The 25,082-nt window shown below is 42.1% G+C and overlaps 1 protein-coding gene across 2 annotated transcripts; it reads left to right on the top strand.

Annotated features, from left to right (window-relative positions):
- The first annotated feature begins 13,706 nt into the window (after window positions 1-13,706).
- LOC139570098 (APOBEC1 complementation factor-like) lies at window positions 13,707-24,215 on the top strand. 2 transcript variants are annotated; one of them, XM_071391633.1, is made up of 12 exons: window positions 13,707-13,836; window positions 16,743-16,886; window positions 17,400-17,534; window positions 17,624-17,754; window positions 17,975-18,213; window positions 18,426-18,590; window positions 18,708-18,805; window positions 19,151-19,430; window positions 20,050-20,261; window positions 20,573-20,709; window positions 21,057-21,193; window positions 21,461-24,215. In XM_071391633.1, exons 2-12 carry the CDS (start codon window positions 16,788-16,790, stop codon window positions 21,610-21,612), a joined length of 1,785 nt encoding a protein of 594 aa, XP_071247734.1. In that variant the 5' UTR covers window positions 13,707-13,836; window positions 16,743-16,787; the 3' UTR covers window positions 21,613-24,215. The 2 variants fall into 2 exon arrangements, with proteins under 2 accessions (XP_071247734.1, XP_071247735.1); XM_071391634.1 differs by having other exon boundaries at window positions 20,074-20,261.
- Window positions 24,216-25,082: the final 867 nt, after the last annotated feature.

Here is a 25,082-nt window from a genome sequence, read left to right on the forward strand (position 1 = left end):
GGCTATACTGTAGCTACCACTCACTGTCTGCTCATCAATGAAACCCTTGAGCTAATGTAAGTAGCCCCCAATGAGAGAGAGAGAGAGAGAGAGAGAGAGAGAGAGAGAGAGAGAGAGAGAGAGAGAGAGAGAGAGAGAGAGAGAGAGAGAGAGAGAGAGAGAGAGAGAGAGAGAGACAGAGAAATCCATTGGATCAGTATACATTATTGTTCAAACTCTATTTGCTGAAATGATTCAATCGTTTCACTCTCTTTAAAATGCACTATTCCATATACTGTGGACCCTAAATGTTTTACAAATAGTAGGGAGGTGTCATGTGATGTGAATGGTGAGTCCCCCAGCTGTGTTAACAGGTGTATTGATCCATAATTTCTGTCAGTTATCACCTTGTGTCGTTTATCAAAGGACATAAATATATCACCATTTCCTGTAAAATTGCATCACCAGACGATTTCACTTAGCGACAAACTTTGGAATAGGCAGGAATCTCCAGTAGCAACTCAACATGACCACAAGTTAATATTTTGTTGAGCAAAACAACAGATGCAGAACCTGTAGCAGTTTGCAACACAGCTAGTGACCCATAATACTTTGTATAGGCCTACTGCTATAGTAGCTACAACTACAGAGAGTTGTGCGTATGCACACACAAACACACACACATATGCATATGCATACACACACACACACACACACACCTGACTTCAAATACTATTTAGGGTATTTCATTTACTTTAAAATATATTTCGAAGTAAGTATTTTGATATTGTTTCTTTGAAAATACAAGTGGTTGAATATTGGCATGTATTTGGAAATACACTTGGAATGTATTGAAATACTGAAATACACAGACACGTGTATTTTTAAATACAAATATTTAAATACCATGTAATTGAAGCCAGGTCTGTTTGGTCCTAGGGATATTTGAAATAATGTATTTGGGTGCAAGTATTTGAAAATAGTTTCAAATAGTAGGCAATATATAGGACATTATTTGAAAATACTTTCAAATACTTCATATAGAAGTAGTGTATTTTGCTAAATGATTTGAAAATACTCAAATACGCAGGAAATAAGTATTTCAAATATAAATATTTAAATACACATGTATTTGAACCCAGGTCTGGCACATATTCTCCCCAACATTGCTCAAATGTAAAAATTCACTGCCAGTGTCTTCACCCTTTCATGCAGTCAAATGACCGAATCACCCTCTAGTGGTCTCATGGGTGGAATGTTATTAATATCTCATAATAACTTTTTTTTACGCTCAAAATCCAGGTATTTCTATGTCAAACCGTTTTGTTATATTTCAGTCTTCTGTGATTTATATAAAGTGTAATATTGGGATGCAAACTGACAATTAAATACATTTCAACTCTATATCTGACATGGTCCAGGTGTCTTCTTTCTTTAAACCCATAACCATGTGTGTGAGGTGTATACTTCTGTTTCAACGTAGATTTGTTTAAGACTACCAAGATGCTGATTTCGCCCACTGCAGTAAAAGGTTAATCTGACTTTGTCATTCAGGACATCTACAATGGGGATCCTGCTATGATTGGCATTTGAGCACAAGGCAGAATAGATCTTCTGGCCCATCCTTATCTCCACTTCGGGTATTGCGTTTCAGAGGAGGCAGGCAGGGCAGACATTAGTCACCTCTTTCCTGTAATGCATACATATTCTCTCATTGAAACCAGAGACGATATCTAAGTGAACACAGGATGTTTCAAAATCAATATTGTTTACCTCATTCGCCTGGCCGGCAGAAATGATCTGTGAGGACGGATGGACTGCAGAGTAGAACAGAGCACTCACGGCATGGCCCCATAAACACAAAATGACGAACCACAGCTTTTAGCTGAGCAGCCCTGAATGGGGCCACAGTAACGGGCTATTAGAAGCACCCAGTTGCATTTGCTCTGAAGCATTTGAGGGACGTGAAAAGTGAAATCTGAAAAGCAACGCACAGATTCGGGTTTTAATGGAGAAGCCATACTGTATTTGGTTAAAGACGCATGAATACTGTAGGTCGATACATTGGACGTTTGCATAAAATCATATTTGCATAAAAAGCCTGTTGGTGTTATGGACTTAAATGCCCCCTAAGAGTTTGAAGGCTAATGGACAAAATGTGTTCGGGAAAAGGAAAGAAAAGGAACAGGAAAGACATTACTCACTGGACACAGACGTCAATTCAACGTCTATTTCACGTTGGTTCAACTGCATTTAATTGAAATAAACACTCTGAATCTGTGAATCTGTTGAGACAAAGGTGTAGGGTGTTACGGTTATAGGTGTGGTAGAGGTCAATTGTTCTGAGGGATGCAATAGACAGGACACAAATACAGTACATACACAGGCAAAGTGCACAGCGATAGACACATTATTGGTACAGCTAGTGACTGGAACGAACTGCAACAAACACTCAAACGGGACAGTTTTATCTCAATCTCTTCATTCAAAGACTCAATCATGGACACTCTTACTGACAGTTGTGGCTGCTTTGCATAATGTATTGTTGTCTCTACCTTCTTGCCCTTTGTGCTGTTGTCTGTGCCCAATAATGTTTGTACCATGTTTTGTGGGCTCCTGAGTGGCACAGTGGCACTGCATCTCAGTGCTAGAGGCGTCACTACAGACATCTTGGTTTGAATCCAGGCTGTATCACAACCGGCCGTGATTGGGAGTCCCATAGGGCGGTGCACAATTGGCCCAGCGTCGTCCGGTGTAGGCTATCATGATGTAGTTAAATAAAGGTTACATTTAAAAATGTAAAAAACATTGTGCTGCTACCATGTTGTGTTGCTACCATGCTGTGTTGTCATGTGTTGCTGCCTTGCTATGTTGTTGTCTTAGGTCTCTCTTTATGTAGTGTTGTCAAATCAAATCGAACTTTATTTGCCACATGCGCTACAACAAGTGTAGACTTTACTATGAAATGCTTACATACAAGCCCTTAACCAACAGTGCAGTTGAAGAACAAGAAAATATTTACCAAGTAGGCTAAAATAAAAAGTAATAATAAAAAGTAACACAATAAGAATAACAATAATGAGGCTATATACAGGGGGTACCGGTACCGAGTCAGTGTGCGGGGGTACACGCGAGTTGAGGTAATCTCTCTTGTCTCTCTTGTCTCTCTTGTTGTGATGTGTGTTTTGTCCTATATTTTTATTCATATTATTTATTTATTTAATCCCAACCCCCCATCCCCACAGGAGGCATTTTGCCTTTTGGTAGGCCGTCATTGTAAGTAACAATTTTTTCTTAACTGACTTGCCTAGTTAAATAAAGGTAAATAAAATAAAATAAAAATACACAATCCACTTTACACATTTTGAGGTAATTGGACTTGTCAGAGGTTATTGGAAGGTGTTTATTTTTTAGGACCGTTCTCTCACTTTGTTCTTTGTGATTTAACAGATTTCCCTGCTATAATTACCAGGGGATGAAACAGATGCCTCTTCATCACAGCTCCCCATACTGCTAAAGCTCTCAAAAAACGTGATGTTATTCATCCCTGGATGTCTGCTATTCTCACAAGGCTTTGAAGAGAGTGGAGACCTAAGCCTGGAGATTTAAAGCTACAGCCAGACATTTGACAGATTACTGAAACGTGGCTCTAATGCCTTTTTAACTAACACTGGCATACATTACTATACATTTTTCTAAGCGTATAAAGCATAACTGTTAGAGTAGCTTGATCTTCTTTAGCTTATGAGAGGAGTTTGTCTCTGCCAGCGCTGTGCACTAATGGGCACTTTCCCAGATGGTCACTGAAGCAGATCCCTCAAGGCAAATACTTAAGACAACAAACTGTGCCTGAAACCGTGAGCGACCTACCCTGATGATGGGTTTTTGTATAAAATGAGATACTCCCTCCCTTAGTTCTCCAGCGCCATCTCTCGTGTCTCTATACCTCTCCCTCCCTTTATTACTGTCTTTTTGCCTCAATTTCTCTATTACATCCCCATTTTAATTTAATGGGCTTTATTGGCATGGGAGACATATGTTTATTGCCAAAGCAAGTGAAATAGATGATAAACAAAAGTGAAATAAACAATAAAAAATGTGCAAATAGTTAAAGTACAAAAGGGAAAATAAATCAACATATGGTTTGTATTTATAATGGTGTTTGTTCTTCACTGGTTGCCCTTTTCCTGTGGCAACAGGTTACAAATCTTGCTGCTGTGATTGAACACTGTGGGATTTCACCCAGTAGATGTGGGAGTTTATCAAAATTGGATTTGTTTTTGAATTCTTTGTGGGTCTCTTATCTCCCTTTGTTTTATTTCTCTTTCTTTTTCTCTTTTGTGTGTCCCTCTCTCTCTTTCTGTCTGCATGTAAGGAGTGGGGCACAGCTGAAAAGGTCAGAGCACTTGTATTATATTATTTCAGACATGGTAATAATAAACTGTCAGGGAAGATAAGCTGTTCTCTAGAAGAGAGGGGAGCCTGCGAATAAAATAACAACGGTGGGCAGGCAGCCATGAAACTTAACATGACTTTGCCTTGAAGGGGCAACCTGTGATCGTTACATACATTTTTGGACTTTTAAATTCATGATATATACCCATTGATACTTGAAGAATATAAATAAATTCCCATGAGCTTAGTTCAATTGTTGTACTATCAGAATCCAAATTATAAGCTTGAATTCTAAACAAACACTGTATAGTCTCCAAAAAGGGTTAAAACTATCATTTTGGTATCATGGGTGGTCAATCCTTGCATCAATAGCTCTGTCTATGAATTTGAGAGTGGTTACATTTCTCTTGGAATGCACAATGCCGTCGGGGGTATGCCAAATAAAAATGTGATTCACATTTTTTCATATATATATATAATAATAATAAAAATATATATATTTTTATAAAATGTATTCACATTTTCAAACAGTCCATTTAGATTTTCCAACGGGGCTATACATTTGGGTGAGGTTTTTTTCTCGCCTAAGTAGCCTCGCTTCACTGCCAAAAATAAAATTCAACCATCTAGTGTTCAGCGAAATAACAACACAATGTCAAATACAGGTAGCCTACTCAAATAATTAACATCCAATCACATTAACCGTTACTCTCTCGCGGGAATTCCACTAACGGTCCGTATGTAGTCAAATGTAGCTGCTGCTCATTCCGTTTGCTCAAAAACTGATTAATGGTATAAAAATAAAAAAAAGTAAGGCCTGCGTCCATAGAGACACATACCAGCTCTACTGGTAGTACTGCTACTACCAGCAGTACTACACCTGCACCTGTCGACGACACAAGTTGTTCTGCTTCCATGAGCACATCCAATGCTAATATCAGTAATTCTACATTTGTTGTTAGCCCAGCTAGCATGGACACTGACAGTTGTGAATCTGATGCAGTCGAAGAGCTACTGCCCCCTTACCCAGGAAAGCACCGAACAACAGACAGGGATGTTGGACCATCGAAGAGGCGCAAATATGATGAGAACTACATTGATCTGGGGTTCCCTTATATTGGAAGTAGTATCTTTCCTCAGCCACAGCATGTTATATGTGCAAAAGTACTATCTCACAACTCAATGAAACCTTCACATTTAGAAACAAAACATGCCAATTTGAAAGATAAGCCACATTAGTTTTTTGAGCGAGAATTGAAATGACTTAGTCATGAGTAGTAAGACATGTATAAAAGCAACAGATACCATTAACAATAAGGGGCTAGAAGCATCTTATATGGTGAGCTACCGAGTGGCTAGGACAGGCAAGCCCCATACTATTGTGGAGGACTTAATTCTTCTTGCTGCTGTGGATATGGCTGGGACAATGCTGGGGGAAAAGGCCAAAAAAACAATGCCTTCATCAAACAACACCGTTTCACAAGGCATCAGTGACATGGCAGGAGATGTTTTGAAACAATTACTGCTTCACATACAAGCCAGTGAATTCTATGCATTACAGCTGGATGAGTCAACAGACGTGGCGGGCCTGGAACAACTTCCGCCTAATGTCCGTTACGTTTATGGGGGGGTCAATTAAGGAAGACATGCTCTTCTGCAAACCACTGGAAACCAGGACAACAGAAGAGGATATTTTTAAAGTACTGGACAGCTTCGTGACATCAAATAGACTTTCGTGGTCAACATGTGTTGGTATCTGTACTGATGGCGCAAAAGCCATGACAGGGAGACATAGTGTAGTGGTAACACGCGTGCAAGCAGTTGCTCCCGACGCTACTTGGGTACACTGCAACATCCACCAAGAGGCTCTTGCTGCCAAGGGAATGCCTGACAGCTTGAAAGACGTTTTAGACACTACAGTGAAAATGGTTAACTTTGTTAAAGCAAGGTCCCTGAACACTCGTGTATTTTCTGCATTATGCAATGATATGGGCAGTGACCATGTAACGCTTTTACAACATACAGAAGTGCGCTGGTTATCAAGGGGCAAAGTATTGACAGGTTTTTTTAAATTGAGAGACGAGCTTAAAGATTTCTTTATTGACCATAATTTTCACTTGTCTGACCGCTTGCGTGATGATGAGTTTCTCATACGACTGGCCTATCTGGGTGATGTTTTTTCTCAACTGAATGATCTGAATCTAGGATTACAGGGACTCTCCAACTATTTTCAATGTGCTGGACAAAATTGAGGCTATGATTAAGAAGTTGGAGCTCTTCTTTGTCTCCATTAACAAGGACAACACATCATTGTATGATTTTTTGGGTGCAAATGAACTCAAGCTTATGGACAATGTCAAATGTGACTTAGCGAAGCACCTGAGTGAGTTAGGTGGGCAATTACGCAGGTACTGTCATGCCTTGACCATAGAGAGCCCTCAGGGTTCTCTATGGTGTTTTAGGTCAAGGCGTAACTAGGGGTGTTTCTAGGTATTATATTTCTATGTTGGCTGTGTGTGTATGGTTCCCAATTGGAGGCAGCTGAGGATCGTTACCTCTAATTGGGGATCATACTTAGGGTGTCCTTTTTCCCACCTGCGATGTGGGATATTGTCTTGTATGAGTGCCTATGTGCGCTACGTATTTCACAATCGTTATTTCTTTGTTGTTTTGGAAGTTTCACTATCATTAAAATGTGGAACTCTACTCACGCTATGCCTTGGTCCAATTATTCATACGACGGTCGTGACAAGTACTTTCCCGAAACAGATGACACAAACAACTGGATTCGTTATCCCTTTCATGTCCTGCCTCCAGTCCACTTACCGATATCTGAACAAGTGAGCCTCATCGAAATTGCAACAATTTTCTGTAAAAATTGAATTTATCAGAAGCTACTTCCAGATTTCTGGATTGGGCTGCGCTGCGCTCAGAGTATCCTGCCTTGGCAAATTGTGCTGTTAAGAGACTGATGCCCTTTGCAACCACGTACCTATGTGAGAGTGGATTCTCGGCCCTCACTAGCATGAACTAAATACAGGCATAGACTGTGTGGGAAATTATTTAAGACTGAGACTCTCTCCAATACAACCCAACATTACAGAGTTATGTGCATCCTTTCAAGCACACCCTTCTCATTAACCTGTGGTGAGTTATTCAGTTTCTGATGAACAAATAAGGTTTTATATGTAAATAAAGAGCAAAATTATTGATTATTATATTATTATTTGTGCCCTGTTCCTGTAAGAGCTCTTTGTCACTTTCCACAGGCCGGGTTGGGACAAACTCACACTCATTCTTATGTAATAAATGTATTGTGTAGTGTGTGTGTGGTAGGCTTACAATGATGGCAAAAACATATTTGAGAGTGCGCTGACCCTGGTGCTAGAGGGGGTACAGCTGGAGGTTGAATGTTTGAAGGGGTACAGGACGATAAAAAGTTTGGGAACCACTGCTCTAGACCCATCCCTCAGCTATTTACCAAATTAGTGGCAGGGTGGCAATTTTGTTATTGTTTTAATCTGCAGATAGTCTCTATCTGCAGATTAAATCTGCAGAGGGATAAAATATGATTTCTTAAAAAAGAAAACTGTTCTTGGAGCAGCTGCTGAATCGAGAGAGTTTTCAGTTTAAAAAAAATAATATACAAAGATTTACATATTGAATTGTTTACAGGGGTTGCTGATATCCTTGATGATTCATGTAATAAATATGTATTATGCTGAGTCATGTTTCTCCTTTCATAATTGCATGCATTACTATTATTCTGACTTCGATTTGACCATCCACCAACCCTATAAAGTCTGTCCTCTATTATGTACTATGTAAGACGTCACTGTTGAGTAATTAATGGGAAGACATGCAACACAGAAAAGAAGCAATATGTGCGTTGTGCACGTAAGTGCATTGTTACCTACAAATGTATCTTGTCCATCAGTGTGTGCTAAAGAAAGCTGTGACATCACAGTGGTCAGTCAGTCAGAGCTCAGTAATAGAGCCTCTTCTCTGTCTCTCCTTCCAGCCTGGTCTCATAGACTAGACGTAACATAGTACATGTAAATCCGGGACCCCCAAATTAGGAAAGGAAAGGGGATACTTAGTCAGTTGTCCAACTGAATGTTGGACAACCCCAACCCTAACCTTAACCCTTTAACCTAACTCCTCAACTTAACCCTAACCTTAACCCCTAGCCTAGCTAACATTAGCCAGCTAGCTAATGTTAGCCACCTAGCTAGATTTGTAACAGAAGTTTTGCAAAATAATAACATGTAGTACGTTTGCAAATTCGTAACATATAATACGAATTGGAATTCATAACATATCATTCAAAAAGTAACCTATCATTCTAAGTGGAGTGTTTTGGATTTATGTACAGAATAATACGAAATGCTCTGAGATCAGGTTGCTCCTTTCTATAATGTACTCTACTCTACACAGGCTTCATTGATATGAAGGGCTGGGCGGCCTGCCATGTGATCTATTCCACTACTCCCCATTCGACAGTGTTGCGGCTACTCTGAAGCCATTAGGAACAGAAAGATGAATGAATTATTATCTACTCAGGCTACAATTGACATTTGTCTGAGAAGTGCATCAAGAAAGAACACGCTTATAGTTTGTAGTGCACTTAGGAAGGCTTTTTTGAAGAGAGATACTCAACAGTTTTCTCAGACTACTTTGCTTTGTATATGTTGAACGTGCTGCCTTTTTTCAATCAGTTATCGGAGTTTTTAACTGCATTGATAGGTTATCAGTCCAAAATATTCCAGTGTTTGTAGATAATATCTGATGATTAGATCATTAGATCGAACAACCATTCTAATGATAAGTAGCAGCCAGCCATTATATCATGTATAATTGATTTACTTAAATAACAGCCCTTCTGGTGTGCAATGTACTGACACGCTATCACCTATGACCCATTAATTCCCATGTCGTTTTACTGCAGTAATCGAGGTGGAATTACTTGCTCAAGGGTTCGGAGTCCTATCCGTTATTGGAACCAACAGACCTGAGAACCAGATTTGTAGTGCAATTAACAACCATCCTCTCTTTTGCTACTGCTTTGACTTCTCAGCAGTGAGCTACTGCCTGAGGAATCAAAATAATTTCATCATCCTCCTATTTCACCGACTCACTCGGAGGGGCACGCATATGATATGAAGTCTCCTTTGGCCGATTCATCCCAATAAATCCCAAAAGTGGTTTTGTATTGAATCTTACAGTATGATTGTCTCCTCATTCTCAGAAGCTGGAGAAGAGAGAGAGAGAGGGAGAGAGAGAGGGAACAGTTTCCTTTCACTACAGAGGCCTCCTCCAGTCGATAAACATCACATAAAAAAACCAATGCCTGTTTAGGAGAGCACATTAATATTCAGAGACGCCTCAAGGAGCAGAAATAGAAAGATGTGGAGGAAGATCAACCAGGAAGCTACCTCACTGTCCCTATATTGCTCAGCAAAGTGGGTTACCAATGGGTTGCTGACACTTTTAAACAAGCTGTTGCAACGATGCCTTGAACCTAAGCTTGAAGCACTGTACTTAGCATTACACGCGGAGTAATTTTGAATACAATTATAATTGCTTTGTAGAAGTAATGTAACACAAGTAGGTAGCAAGATTATAATGCGGGCCCATGAGGTTGAAACTGTATGAAAAACTGATTGTAAGCCTTGATTATATCTGCTCTACCTTTGGGTTGAAACTACTGTCACTGCCTGAAACGAACTTCATTATTCTACCAAATTACAATAAAGATGCTCCACCATATTATAGCAATTGTTGTTCATCCTATATTGTTATCTAACCCGAAGTCCTCAGTTTGTTCCACACAGCATGACCTTGTTTAAATAAAATTTTAAAAAACGAAAACAAGCCGTCTTGACCAAAGAGGATAGCTTGAGCTGACTGAGAGAATGTGGCAAATTGCTCCACTCAGCCACAGTGGATTCCTCCATGTTAGTGTTTTAGTGCCACGTTGTCATTCCTGCTGTCACCCAGAGCAGCTGAGACCAGCCAGGGGGACGCCCTCCAACATCCCCATCAGACGGGACAAACACATTGACACATTTTGCGTTTATTAGCAAAATGTCCAAATGCATTTAACTGTCGCACAAAGTGTGGTGTTTTTAATGCTAATATGTTAAGACTTCCGTAATGTTTTGTAACAACACAGCAGTGCTTTATGTTGCGAGGTAAGTGATGAGCCTTCAGCCTCCAGTACTAATGCTGCAGTAGTTTGTGTCGGGGGGCTAGGGTCAGTCTGTTATATCTGGAGTACTTCTCCTGTCTTATCCGGTGTCCTGTATGAATTTAAGTATGCGCTCTCTAATTCTATCTTTCTTTCTCTCTCTCGGAGGACCTGAGCCCTAGGACCATGCCTTAGGACTACCTGGCATGATGACTCCTTGCTGTCCCCAGTCCACCTGGCCGTGCTGCTGCTCCATTTTCAACTGTTCTGCCTGCGGCTATGGAACCCTGACCTGTTCCAGACCTGCTGTTTTCAACTCTCTAGAGACAGCAGGAGCGGTAGAGATACTCTTAATGATCGGCTATGAAAAGCCAACTGACATTTACTCCTGAGGTGCTGACTTGTTGCACCCTCGACAACTACTGTGATTATTATTATTTGACCATGCTGGTCATTTATGAACATTTGAACATCTTGGCCATGTTCTGTTATAATCTCCACCCGGCACAGCCAGAAGAGGACTGGCCACCCCTCATAGCCTGGTTCCTCTCTAGGTTTCTTCCTAGGTTCTGGCCTTTCTAGGGAGTTTTTCCTAGCCACCGTGCTTCTACACCTGCATTGCTTGCTGTTTGGGGTTTTAGGCTGGGTTTCTGTACAGCACTTTGAGATATCAGCTGATGTAAGAAGGGCTATATAAATACATTTGATTTGATGAATGATTGTGAAAAAGCTATGGGGTGATCACATGCTGGACACTCCTTATTAAATGCACCACACCTTTGTTTGTCCCAGTGTGACTTGTGTACCTCACACCCTAAATCAGATAACAGTAGAGATTAGGTGTCCATCAGATAAGTGATTGGCTATCATCGTCAGAGTCACACTGCAAGCCACCCCTGTTTTGTATCTATTTTGTTCATATGCAGGAAAACATTTTCCAAAGTAGGGACATTTCGGAATGATGGATTGGTTTCTTTTTCATTTCCTGTGTGTGTCAGAGCCGATATGCCCAGTAGATTTTCTTGACTGGGACATGCAGTGTTCTGTACTGTGACATGCCAGGAGGGAACCAACCATCTGTCACACAGTACCTTAATAAACAGAAAGGTGCCATCTAACATCCTGTTGACTTCATCCAATGCCACTTTCTTTGATATCAGCTCTCTGTTCTGTGATGGATGGCTACATGTCGTTATATCCGACACATCAAACAGAAGATGATTGAAACACACAAGGCAGAAATGGAATACAAGGCCTTGTCTTTTAATCCATTCACAATTACTGTATAGGGAATTCGTAGTATCTCACAATGTTGATGTTTTCCTGAGTGTATGATATGCTACACAGCCTTCATGGATGTCAGATGTCTAACTACACAAAGTGAATTAACAATGCCAGGTCAGGGATGCCCTTGTGGTGGTTTTTTGTTTGAATGAGCATGGCACCAGGGGAGGTAACTGAGAATAATAATGGCAGTGGAAAACCTCAGACACACAAAAGGACAGATGGGATCTGGGATGTACAGAAGGAGCAGAATTTCTCGCAAGGCTGCCTCATTATTACGTGATACAGATGTTATTAATTATGTAATGCTAAGGAAACGTTCAGGCCAGCTTTCTCACTTTTTGGTTTAAGTGAGCTACCGGTAAAGGTACCACCACTCACTGCTTATGGGATTATCTGTTCAACCACATAGGGGCGCTAGAGAGTCAATAAGACTTGTCAGACATGCTGCTGGATGTCTGGACAAACAATGTGACACCCAGTGTTTTCCTCGTGGACAGGATAACACTGCCATTAACAATGTATTTTTCCCGCATCAGTAATGGCATGAGCCACAGCCTTGTGAAACACAAAACAATTACTTGTGTGGAAATTAAACATCTGCCAATGGAAAGAAATTGGCAAAAGCAATTATGCACAAAACTTAGATTAAAGGCACTGCCAATGTTTCATAAAATGTTATTTTGTTTAAGCCAAATATGGTTTCTCACTAATGATATGTCTCTTATAATGACATATTGTTTACCAAAACCAGGTTTACGTGACATGACACCTCTTATTGGGGCAGCAGTCTAAGGCACTGCACCTCAGCGTAAGAGGCGTCATTGCAGTTCCTGGTTCGAATCCAGGCTGCATCACATCCAGCTGTGATTGGGAGTCCCGTAGGGTGGTGCACAATTGGCCCAGTTGTCTGGGTTTGGCTGAGGTAGGTAGGCCATTATTGTAAATAAGAATTTGTTCTTAACTGACTTGCCATGTTAAGTAAAACAATGTAAAAAATATTCACCCCAGCTAGGAGGTTAGCTCTGATTGGTGGTGTTGATGTGAACAGCTGGTGAAAACCCTGAGAGGGTGAAAGTGTACCAAGCAGGGAGACTGTGGCTGCCTGTGTATTCTAAGTGTATAATAGGGTGGCAGGTAGCCTAGTGGTTAGCACGCTAGGCCAATAACCGAAAGGTTGCTGGTTAGAATACCTGAACCAACAACGTAACAAATCTGTCAATGTGCCCTTGAGCTCATTTTCTCCAGGGGAACTGTACTACTGTAAAAACAGCACATTTCACTGCATCTATCCCATGTATGTGACAATAAATCATATTTTTTTAAATCTATCCTGCTCAAACAAAACAGCAAACACTTTGGCTTGTTGACCTTCAGGTATATCACTGAGAAATGGAGGATACTGGGTCACTATGCCTTTGGTCTTATTATTTTGGATGACACAAGCAATAAAACCCGAGGGGGTGTGGTGTATGGCCAATATACCACAGCTGTCAGTCAATCAGCATTCAGGGCTCAAACCACCCAGTTTATAATAACTGAATAAATAGCTCGTCACCAGAGTACTACCCGGTCATTTCATTTACTGTACACCCATGTTATTGTGGCCCTATTTCTTACATAGAAAAACACAGTCTTAAGTAAAAAGTTTAAGGTTAAGATGGTGATGTACTATTGTTCAAAAGTAGAAGTCTTGAGAGTGTACAGTAAATTGCTTTGTTTAGTTAACAGAGCAGTGTGTCTGTGTCTGGCTGAGAGCACCATGATCTTGTTATCCCTGGTCAAAAGGTTCCTCTCTCTGCAGGCAGGGAGGCAGAGAGAGATAGGGCTGGTTAAAGTTTAACCCTGCAGGCTCATAAAGCAGCTCCAGGACAGTGAACCTTTGGAGTTTGATATGATGTAATTACCGAATCACCCCAGTGACACGTTTCAAAATCACTAGAATGAAGGACTGAGTCTTCCGGGTGGTGATCTCTGAAATTGCTCAGGTAAGCTTAGCTCACTAACTCTTCCTTGTTATGTCTCTGCTGCTTTGGAGTCTTGTAAGAAATCACCCCTTTGGAGATCTGCTCTCTTCCAGCATGCTGAGTCTCATTGAACTCACTGGGGATGTTTTTCGTGTGACTGACCTAACTGATCAACTGTGGTCAAGTGTTGTGTTAGGTGACTTGTATGGTACTGAGGACACAGTCAAGGTAAGAACCTAGAGGGAGGGGGACATGATTCGATGGTTTCATATAGATGGTTGGTTGTCATTTTCTGTTAATTGTGTTGATGTTGTAGGTGTCACATGTGTGACATGTCTGACGGGGAAGAGCCCTGTTTGACATAGTCATATTGTTCACTAGTTTATAATTTTGTAGCATTTGTATGTGCCAATTGTTGATTCTATTAAAGTCAGCATGTAGTATTCACAGTCGTGTGCTTACAGTTTCATATAAGTCAAAATGATTAACATTAGTTCTTTTTGGTATGTATGTCAGATGCCAATGAACATATGGAACGAGTTATAGCTCCTTTTGAACTTTGAAGTCCTGTGGGAAAAGTACACTCTTAGGGGGGGGGAAAAGGGTGGTATCTAGAACCTAAAAGGGTTCTTTGGCTGTCCCCATAGGATAATCTTTTGAAGAACCCTTTTTGGTTTTAGGTAGAAACCTTTTGGATTCCATGTAGAACCCTTTCCACAGAGGGTTCTACATGGAACCAAAAAGGGTTCTACCTGAAACAAAAAAGGGTTATAACTGGAACCAAATAGGGTTCTCCTATGGGGACAGCCGAAGAACCCTTTCGGAACCCTTTTTCTAAGTGTAGTAATAAAAGCAAGTAAACTTTAGAGACTACTCAAAATATGAAATTAAAGTCCAAACTATTTGATATGATTTCCATTATAAATCTTTTTGGACTTGTTTTTCCAGCAGCAAACACGGCCAACACAGTGGCATTTCAGCCATGTGTGTATTTAGCCTCAGTCAACAAAACTCCAAAAGGCAGCTACTGATCACCGCCAGACAAGGCTCCATCTAGTTATCTTGTTTACGCAAACGGTGACCAGGCTATCGTGAAGAGAGCCCCAGACACAGACAGAGAGAGAGGGGGGGGGGGGGGAGAAAGAGAGATAGAGAGTTTACATTGCTTTGGCAATGTAAACATGTTTCCCATGCCAATAAAGACCTTAAATTGAATTGAGAGAGAGTATTATTTATTTCACTTTTGTATGTTATCTACTTCACTTGCTTGTCAATGTTAACATACGTTTCCCATTCCAATAAAGCCCCTTGGATTGAAATTAATTGAGTGGAATTGAATTGAGTAATGGAGTCCTGTAGTAGTAGTACATCCACTCAAGGCCTAGAGCCTCATAATGACATCTTCTCTCCAAGCCACCCAGAACAGAAATAGAACCTAAAGACCGTTTCCCTCCCCAGGTGTTTGCATAGGCTCAAAGTGGCAACGGAACCCAATACCTCGTCTTTAACTGTAGAGATTCATTCAGTGTTTTCCTTGGTCAGGGAATAGTGCTGTTGCCATGGTTGGCTGCCTACGCCAATGTTCTGCAAGTGAATGATGCCGAAATAACTAATCTCTCTAGACACAGGCCTGGAGAGTATCATAATGGCAGCTAATATTGAATTCACAGATGAAAATATGCGACCTGGGTCCCAGTATTGTTACTGATGATATTGTGAAATCAATCTTAAATCTTAAATGAGAGTGTGAAACCATGCCCCCTCTGGCTTGACTGTGGTGAATGATGGTCCTCGACCTGAGAGCAGGCCAACTCCAGTATTTTTTTATATTGCCTGGCATCTTGACATTTTCAACAAAGTCTTCCGGAGAGCCGCCGAGGAGAGTGGTGAGGAGTGAACGGTGAAAACAAAGCCATATTGTGTGTGTTGGGAGAATTCATTGTCTTAAAGGAGAAATTGGTTTGACTATATTTGGGGGAAGAAGGTGTGTGTATGACATAATTTCTGTCATGATTGGCACTTGAGACCGTTTGAAGATGGTTTGTGTGGCCGTCACATACCCTGTGACCCCCTCTCTCTCCCTCTTTCCCCATCCCTCTGATCTGGAGGAGTGGAGCCTTGTCATCACCAGCAGGACCTCTCTCTTTCTCTTTGATCCATATGTGTGGAAAGAAACAAAGAGAGGCCTCTCAATCAGGATGGAAATTCTTGCAACACTCAGAGTGACCTGTTTACTGTATCTTCCTACTGATTTAATCAACCTCTCACCAACTAAAGGGATTATCTTGAAGTGGACTATAGTTCGCTAGCGTTGAGCGTCTTGCTGTGGCTTGTGATTGGCCATTGAGAATCAAAGGATTGATTAAGGGGCCCTTATTCAAAGCTGTTGCTTAAGGACTTCCTGTATGTCAGTATACAGTATGTCACAGTATATGAGTGTGAGCGTGTGGGGAAGATGTGTATGGTGGTGGTGGGTGGAATAGATTGAGACAAAGGGGCCTCAGTGGTTGTCTGCTGTTTAGGCTGAGTTGCGTTAATAATTACAGAGCTGTCCTTGACCTGGAACTAAATGAAATACGCTTCTCTCTACGTCATCATAAGATGGTGCGTAACAACTGAGTACCTGCTGGGGGTGCCATTCAGCCAAAATCATACCTGATCATTCTGTAAAGGTGACGGAGTGTTTCTGAGACCAAATATGTCTCAAAAGGAATTGACAATACATAGCACATTTGATTAACTATATGTGTAATACATTCATGCGTGATAGAGTACTGAAGTTCTGAACCAGTTTAAGAGTTTATGCCTAAAAAGTTCAAATAGTAGCAAAAGAAGGCTACAGTGTGATTTGATGACACATTGAGCTCCAGTTATGGGTTGTTTAGGATATTCTCTCTGATGTGTTCTGAACTGTGATTTGATTTCAGTGAGCACCCCTAATTTCGCTGATTTACTGCTGACAATCGCTCTCAATGGAATCTAATCAAAAATCTGGGGATGGACTGACGGGCATGCAGAAAGAGGTCTCGCTGCGTGCGCTCATTCAGCGCACAGGATACCAATTACTGCAGGTAGGAACCATATCCAAAGCATGTAGGGCTTTCGCCTAATCTATGACCAAATCTATGAGTGTTATCATAAGGCCTCCACACAAGTCATCCTTCCTTATGGAGTTTATGTGTAATGTGGAGAAGTGGAGCTCTGATAAAATCCGAGGTCTCTCCATCAGTTTCAAAGCTATTCACATGCGAGTGAGCTCTTTCCCTTGGACTTCGTTACAATTATTGATAATGGGGCGCCACCCTCTGGTGAAAGACACAAATGACTGGATCCCTCTGTCTTACTGCTGAAGTCTGGTCCATGTCAAAATCATTTGGTTGGGGATTCTACAGCTCATATTGCATTGTTATGGGGATTGTCTGGGCAATTTGTGCATAACTACAAGGTCATACCAAACAAAGATATCTGGAAAATTTCTATATGAATGCTCATATCTCTCATTCGGAATGAAACCTGCGTTACAAAGGACATCTGTACGCCTTACAAACCCCTGGTTACTCACCATCAGTCCATTGTGTCTACAGGAGAATGGTCAGAGGAGGTACGGCGGACCCCCTCCAGGCTGGGAAGGCCCTCCTCCAGAGAGGGGCAGTGAGATCTTTGTGGGGAAGCTGCCAAGAGACCTCTTTGAGGATGAGCTGGTCCCCCACTGTGAGAAAGTAAGATAGGTTTGCCAATTAAATCAGTTCCCAAAGTGTAACCTATTGTGTGTCCTTGGTTTTCAAATGCATCCCCTTTCTATTCACAGTTCGGGAAAATCTTTGAGGTTCGGATGATGATGGACTTCAACGGCAATAATAGAGGATATGCCTTTGTTACCTTTTACAACAAAAATGAAGCCAAGACCGCCATGAAACAGCTCAATAACTATGAAATCAGGTAAGCAATCACATGACACAATGGAATGAAATGGGGGAAAAGCCCTGTGTAGCCTAATGGTTAGCTGGCACAAACATACGCATGAGTCATGGAAAACTGAAAGCAGGACGACCAACACTCTCTTCATCACCCGACAGTAACAATATTGGATTTCATTGTGTGCATTGTTGACAAAAAATAAATCAATCTTTCCATTCAATCCAATCTGTTTATTTTCCAGGAACGGAAGGCTCCTGGGAGTGTGTGCCAGTGTGGACAACTGTCGTCTGTTTGTGGGGGGCATCCCCAAATCCAAGAAGAGAGAGGAGATCCTGATGGAAATGAAGAAAGTGACAGATGGGGTGTTGGAGGTGATTGTTTACCCCAGTGCTGCAGACAAGACCAAGAACAGGGGCTTTGCCTTTGTGGAGTACAACAGTCACCGCGCTGCAGCCATGGCCAGGAGGAAACTACTGCCAGGTACTAAACCCGTATTATATACTATTAACAGTCTTAGTACTGAGAATCCCAGTCAGTCAAGAAACAACACCGTTGTAACATACCCCTATGGAAGGACACAGTAAATCATACTGGACCATGATGACTTTGAGGCTTTGAAAAGAAACGTGTACCTTATTAGTTTGGGTGGGCTAATTGGCTGAAGTGTTGAACTTCCTGATCTCCTTCCCCAGGGAGGATCCTGCTGTGGGGGCACGCCATCGCCGTGGACTGGGCGGAGCCTGAAGTGGAAGTGGACGAGGACACCATGGCAACGGTGAAGATTCTCTACGTGAGGAACTTAATGCTGGCCACTACAGAAGAGACCATCGAGAAGGAGTTCAACAGTATCAAACCAGGCAGGTTCAATTACAGCTCAGTCGGATAGTGGGTCACGTTTGGGTTCAACAACGAGTTTCCGTATGTGACTGTGTTATAATGGGGTTAGTAAGCAGATGTATGCTGATGATCTACAGGTGCTGTAGAGAGAGTGAAGAAGATCAGAGACTATGCCTTTGTCCATTTCACCCAGAGGGAGGACGCGATAAGCACCATGGACGCACTGAATGGAGAGGTATAATCTCGCTCTCGCTCTCCTCCTCCTCCTCCTCCTCCTCCTCCTCCTCCTCCTCCTCCTCCCTGGTCACTCTCACCGGCCTCTCTCTCTCTCACTGGCCTCTCTCTCTCACCGGCCTATCCCAGGACATGTAATGTCATGGTGACACATGCTTTTATTTAAGTGACTCACAGTTAGCACATATTGAGCACATTCAGTTCATGTGGGAATCAAAGTCTCATCCCTACCAGGCTCCAGCCGAACGATAAACCATCAGAACCAAGCAATGTCATACAACAATGCATTATCCAGCCACAACCTGCCTCTACACGGAATAGATCCAAATGTCAACTTCTCCCCTAGCTGGTGGATGGCTCTCCCGTGGAGGTGACCCTGGCTAAGCCGGTGGATAAGGACAACTACGTGCGCTACACCCGGGGTACAGGTGGCCGCGGTGGGGCCCTGCCCCAGGGGGAGTACGCCTACACACTGGGCCAGGTGTATGACCCCTCAGCAGCATACCTGGGTGCCCCCGTGTTCTACGCCCCCCAGATATATGCTGCTATTCCTAATCAGTTCCGCTTCCCCATTGCCAAGGGGCTTGTGGGGGGCCGTGGCCTGGTGCGCACGCCCTCGGTCAGAGGTGGGTACCCTCTCTCTGATTCCTCTCCACAGCTAATCAGTGAGACAGACACATATATATATGGCATTTATCTACCAATCTGTGTCTTTGAGTAGCTGATAAGGTCAATGGTATCTGCTATAATCACTTGAGATATCCAAATCCAATGCAAACCAGCCTTTAATGAGTAGTTTCAGGATTCAACTGAAATTGTTTTGTTTGTTTGAATCAGAGAAAGCTATAAAGTACTTAATTCAGTCTGGAGCCAAATCCACATTTTGCAATGATATACTCTGTATGTTCTTTCATTAATGTTTGATCTCCTAATAGAGATAGCGTACCTATGTTCATGCATTGAGCGCTATGAATAATGCTGTACTGCTTTATTTACAGCAGTAAGAGATTTAGGATGCCTGACTGTCATTCAGAATTTGCTCTCCATGGCTGCATATTACAATCTAGTATGACAAGTACGATCATTCAATCAAGTTGGATATGGGGGGAAATTTAACATGTCAAAAATGGAATCGCTGTACTGTGCTTGCCTGGATGACCTACGATCAGTCTTTACAAGGTATTGATTGCCTCCCAGGTGATTTCTGGTGATTTGATTCGATATAATGCCTTCTTGCATTCCTAGAAATTTACATGAATGTACCTGTAGGGGCAGCGGGCATACGCGGGATGGGTGGTCGCGGATATCTCGCCTACGCAGGTTTAGGCCGAGGCTGTGCCACCTACCAGCTAAAGACAGACAAGCACCCCGAGGACAAGCTCTTTGACCTGCTGCCAGGCATGGAGCTCACGCCCATGAACCCCGTGAAGCCTCCCGGTATCAAACACACACCACAGGTACACACACACACACACACACACACACAGACACACAGACACACACACACACACACACATCCAGACCTAATGAGAACTGACGGGACAACAAACACATACTCACTTAATTACTTATTAGCCGTAAATAAGGTATTCAGCATTCTGCTCACACGCACTTAATTACTTATTAGCCGTAAATAAGGTATTCAGCATTCTGCTCACACGCACTTAATTACTTATTAGCCGTAAATAAGGTATTCAGCATTCTGCTGACACAATAATTGAAATGTTTCAGAAAAACACATCTATTGATGTTTCATGTCTTCTTCCAGATCCTGGAGGATGTGTGTCAGAAGAACAACTGGGGGCAGCCAGTTTATCAGCTTCACTCTGCTATCGGACCTGACCAAAGCCAACTGTTCCTCTACAAAGTCACCATTCCGGCTCTGTCCACCCAATATCCTAATGTGTAAGAAACACAGCCACCTAATAGCCACATCTAATATGTTTCACTTCCTATATCAAAGGATAATATAACCCTGTAACCTTCTCCTCTAGCATTGCAATCATTTAGGAGACACTTTAATCCACAGTGACTTACAGAAGCAATTAGGTTGAAGTGCCTTGCTCAAGGGCACCCCGGCAGATTTTCACCTACTTGGCTTGGGGATTCAAACCAGCAACTTTCGGTTACTGGCCCAACGCTCTTAACCGCTAGTCAACCTGCCGGCTTCCTCTATCCAAGGATCCCTTGGATAATATAACCCTCTAACCTTCTCTCTCTCCCTTCCTTCCTTCCTCCCTCCCTCCCTCCAGGCATCCGTTCACCCCAGCCAAGCTGTGTACATCTGTGGATGAAGCCAAGGTTCATGCTGCGGAGCACGCCCTGCATACCCTGGGTCTGCAGACAGAGGGCGCTGAGGCCTCCGCTGCAGCCGTTGCCGCATTCCCAGGTATGTTGTGAATGTCCGTAAGACTAACCATCATACCACCCTCTCTCTAGAGTAGGTTGCTTAGAACCACATGACGGTATACACTACAAATACAAACCAAAGGCTGTTCATGAATTACATGTGCTGGCAAGTGAAAGTTTGAGATTAAAAAAACGTGTTCAAACTGAACATCATACAGACTCCACAATAACGACAAGATATGAGCTTGAACAACTGAAATGCAATTTGAATAGCTATCTAACCCATGTCCTGTCTCCTGATCTGCAGGTTACACAATAGCGAACACCTCAGCCTCAGTAGCTGCCTCCCAGCTCAAACAGGCCGTCTCCCTGCACCAGGATATGGCAGCATACACTACCTACGAAGGCTATCCCGCCTTCACCGTGGCAACCCGTGGAGACGGTTATGGAGTGTTCTAGGGCCATCCTGGAACGTCATCTCATTCACCAGCATTCATTCGTAGTTCAGACTATATAAAACTACACTGAACAAAAATATTAACGCAACATGCAAAAGATCCCAGAAATGTTTCATACGCACAACAAGCATATATTTAAAAAAAAAAAATGTTCACATCCCTGTTAGTGAGCATTTCTCCTTTGCCAAAATAATCCATCCACCTGACAGGTGTGGCATATCAAGAAGCTGATTAAACAGAATGATCATTACACAGATGCATCTTGTGCTGGGAACAATAAAAGGTCACTTTAAAATGTGCAGTTTTGTCATGCGAAACAGATGTCTCAAGTTTTGAGGGAGCGTGCAATTGGCATGCTGACTGCAGGAATGTCCACCAAAGCTGTTGCCAGAGAACTGAATGTTCACTTCTCTAAGCCACCTCCAACGTCATTTTAGAGTATGACTGGCCTCACAACCGAAGACCATGTGTAACGACGCCAGCCCAGGACCTCCACATCTGGCTTCTTAACCTACGGGATCTTCTGAGACCAGCCAACCGGACAGCTAATGAAACTGTGGGTTTGCACAACCAAAGAATTTCTGCACAAATTCTCAGAAACCGTCTCAGGGATGCTCATCTGGGTGCTCGTCGTCCTCACCAGGGTCTTGACCTGACTGCAGTTGGGCGTTGTAACCGACTTCAGTGGGCAAATGCTCACCTTCGATGGCCACTGGCACGCTGTGTGCTCTTCAGGGATGAATCCCGGTTTCAACTGTACCGGGCAGATGGCAGACAGCGTGTATGGAGTGGTGTGGGCGAGCGGTTTGCTGATGTCAACGTTGTGAACAGAGTGCCCCATGGTGGTGGTGGGGTTATGGTATGGGCAGGGATAAGCTACAGACAACGAACACAATTGCCTTTTATCGATATCGATTTGAATGCACAGAGATACCGTGACGAGATCCTGAGACCCATTGACGTGCCATTCATTCACCGCCATCGCCTCATGTTTCAGCATGATAATGCACAGCCCCATGTCACAAGGATCTGTACACAAATCCTAAGGCTGAAAATGTCCCAGTTCTTCCATAGCCTGCATACTCACCTGACATGTCACCCAATGAGCATGTTTGGGATGCTCTGGATCGACATGTACGACAGCGTGTTCGAGTTCCCGCCAATATCCAGCAACTTCGCACAGCCATTGAAGAGGAGTGGGACAACATTCCACAGGCCACAATCAACAGCCTGATCAACTCTATGTGAAGGAGATGTGTCGTACTGCATGAGGCAAATGGCAGTCACACCAGATACTGACTGGTTTTCTGATCCACGTCCCTACTTTTTTAAAAGGTATCTGTGACAAACCGATGCATATCTGTATTCCCAGTCATGTGAAATCCATAGATTAGGGCATAATTAACCGACTGATTTCCTTATATGAACTGTAACTCAGTAAAATCTTTGAAATTATTGCATGTTGCGTTTATATTTTTGTTCAGTGTACGTAGTATCCATTATGTGTTTTCATTTGATTGTGTGGATCTATTTAGTTGTAGAGGAGGGCCCTAATTGGATGTTGTAGAGTCAGAAAATTGTCAGAGATAGTTTTGATTGGTTCTTATGTATTTTATCATTATTTTGACAGCCAATACTTTTTTTATACTCATTGTCTATTTTATGACACAGCTGCTAGTTCATAGTGACGGACTAGTGGTCTCCTTTGACCCAATAGTGTAGAAGTTGAAGTTTCCCCATTTAAGTTGATTAAATTTGCCCTAAAAGTCTTATTTAGATTTCCTCATAAATCATCTATAGAAATATAGTTTTTAAATGTCAGGGATTTCTAGTTTCAAGGATGACTTTTACTTTCTACCTAAATGTGCTGCAAGTACCTTTTGATGTTGTTGCACGGTTGTACATTGTTAGACTAAAAACACTGGCGGGGTTCAGTCACTTTTGATAGTGAGGGGTTTCTTTTGTGCTATTTGTGTCTCAGTATTTACAAATGCAAACACAGAATTTGTTTCCCTCTCTTTTCTGATGTTATAGTGTGCGGAAAATGAAATCCATCCACAAGCTGCTGTGAAACTGAACTGCCTATTTTAAGATGTTAAGGGTTTGTCGTCTATGGAAAAGTGTTTGAGTCATGGTATATTTATTGTCAAAAAGTATTGTTTTACATTGGAGTAATATGTCAATCATCTTGACAAAGATCCGTGTCATTCTATTTCGCTTATTTCTCTTATTGCCTTACACCAAACCTAGGCCTGCGAACATGGACATAGGAAGTGTTAACACACTTCTCAGCGTACAAAACGACACTCTGATAAACATAAATGCCTAAGCAGTGACAGTATTAAAGTGTGTATAGCACTTCGAACTTATTTTTTATACCAGAAATCCGACAATATTTGTATAGTTATATTGTTTTTGGTTATTTCAAATTCTTTGTGCCTCAATAATTGATCTAAAAAAATCAAAAAGGAGAGAAATAAATACCAATCTGAAATGTAAGGAGAAATGGGAACACTTTTGTGAAACAACGTGCAGTACAGCTTGGTAATTCTAACGTTTCATGATCTGTAATTGCCTGTGATAAATGAACCAATTGCATTTTGAGACGAGCTTTCTTCCCTTTATTCCTTCTACATAAAACTAAGAAGTGTGCCACAATATTTAAAGAATTTCATTCTATTCAAAATAAGCACTGTACATAATTACACACACAAAAAAAACGTGAATAAACTGATCATAAACAAATGATCTTAATTTCCATGGGAGATGAGCTATGGAAGAGCACTGAAGCTGCCCTACATTCAAAACATATTTCCGCCGTCATCCTGTTGATCACAGCCTCCATTCAGCGCAATGGCTTGTTGCCCGTCAACCCAAAGGCCGGTTGCGTATCGAAGCACTGGTCTTATGTAGTGCTTCAATGCTGTACATACATTGAACTGCATTGAAATAGAGAACATTAATACATCATCAAATGTGGGTCACTAGAAGTGTACACTATAATGTGCCCTATTTGGTCTTACTCAATGACCAGCGGATAGTAATAATACGTTCTTTTGGAGACTCTGAAGAGCTCTGACACACCCCCATTCACTGGAATCACAGGATCTGTGATCCCCTTCCTCTGTTTGTAGTGTGCAAAGTGTCTGATCCGGTAGGAGAACGTCTGGGCTGACAGGAGGATGTGCCACTCAATGCTAACATTACTCTCTGCTCCATTCTTTACCTAGTTAAACCTATTGTGAGAGGAGAGGAGACGAGAAAACAGAGAGAAGAGAAAAGACAAGACAAGAAAAAGAGACAAGAACACTAAAGACATGAGGGCTCAGTGTCACCTTCCATTCACACCCCCCCCCCCCCACCTCTACCTCTGATGTTGTCATGCTGATGTTGACTGAGCTGATCAAAGAGACTGTGACCTCGTTACTGTCGCACAGAGAGACATCAGGCTGTTGGCACAGGAGAGTTCTG

This window comes from Salvelinus alpinus, chromosome 3 (genome assembly GCF_045679555.1).
Source record: "Salvelinus alpinus chromosome 3, SLU_Salpinus.1, whole genome shotgun sequence".
Taxonomy (NCBI): Eukaryota; Metazoa; Chordata; class Actinopteri; order Salmoniformes; family Salmonidae; genus Salvelinus; species Salvelinus alpinus.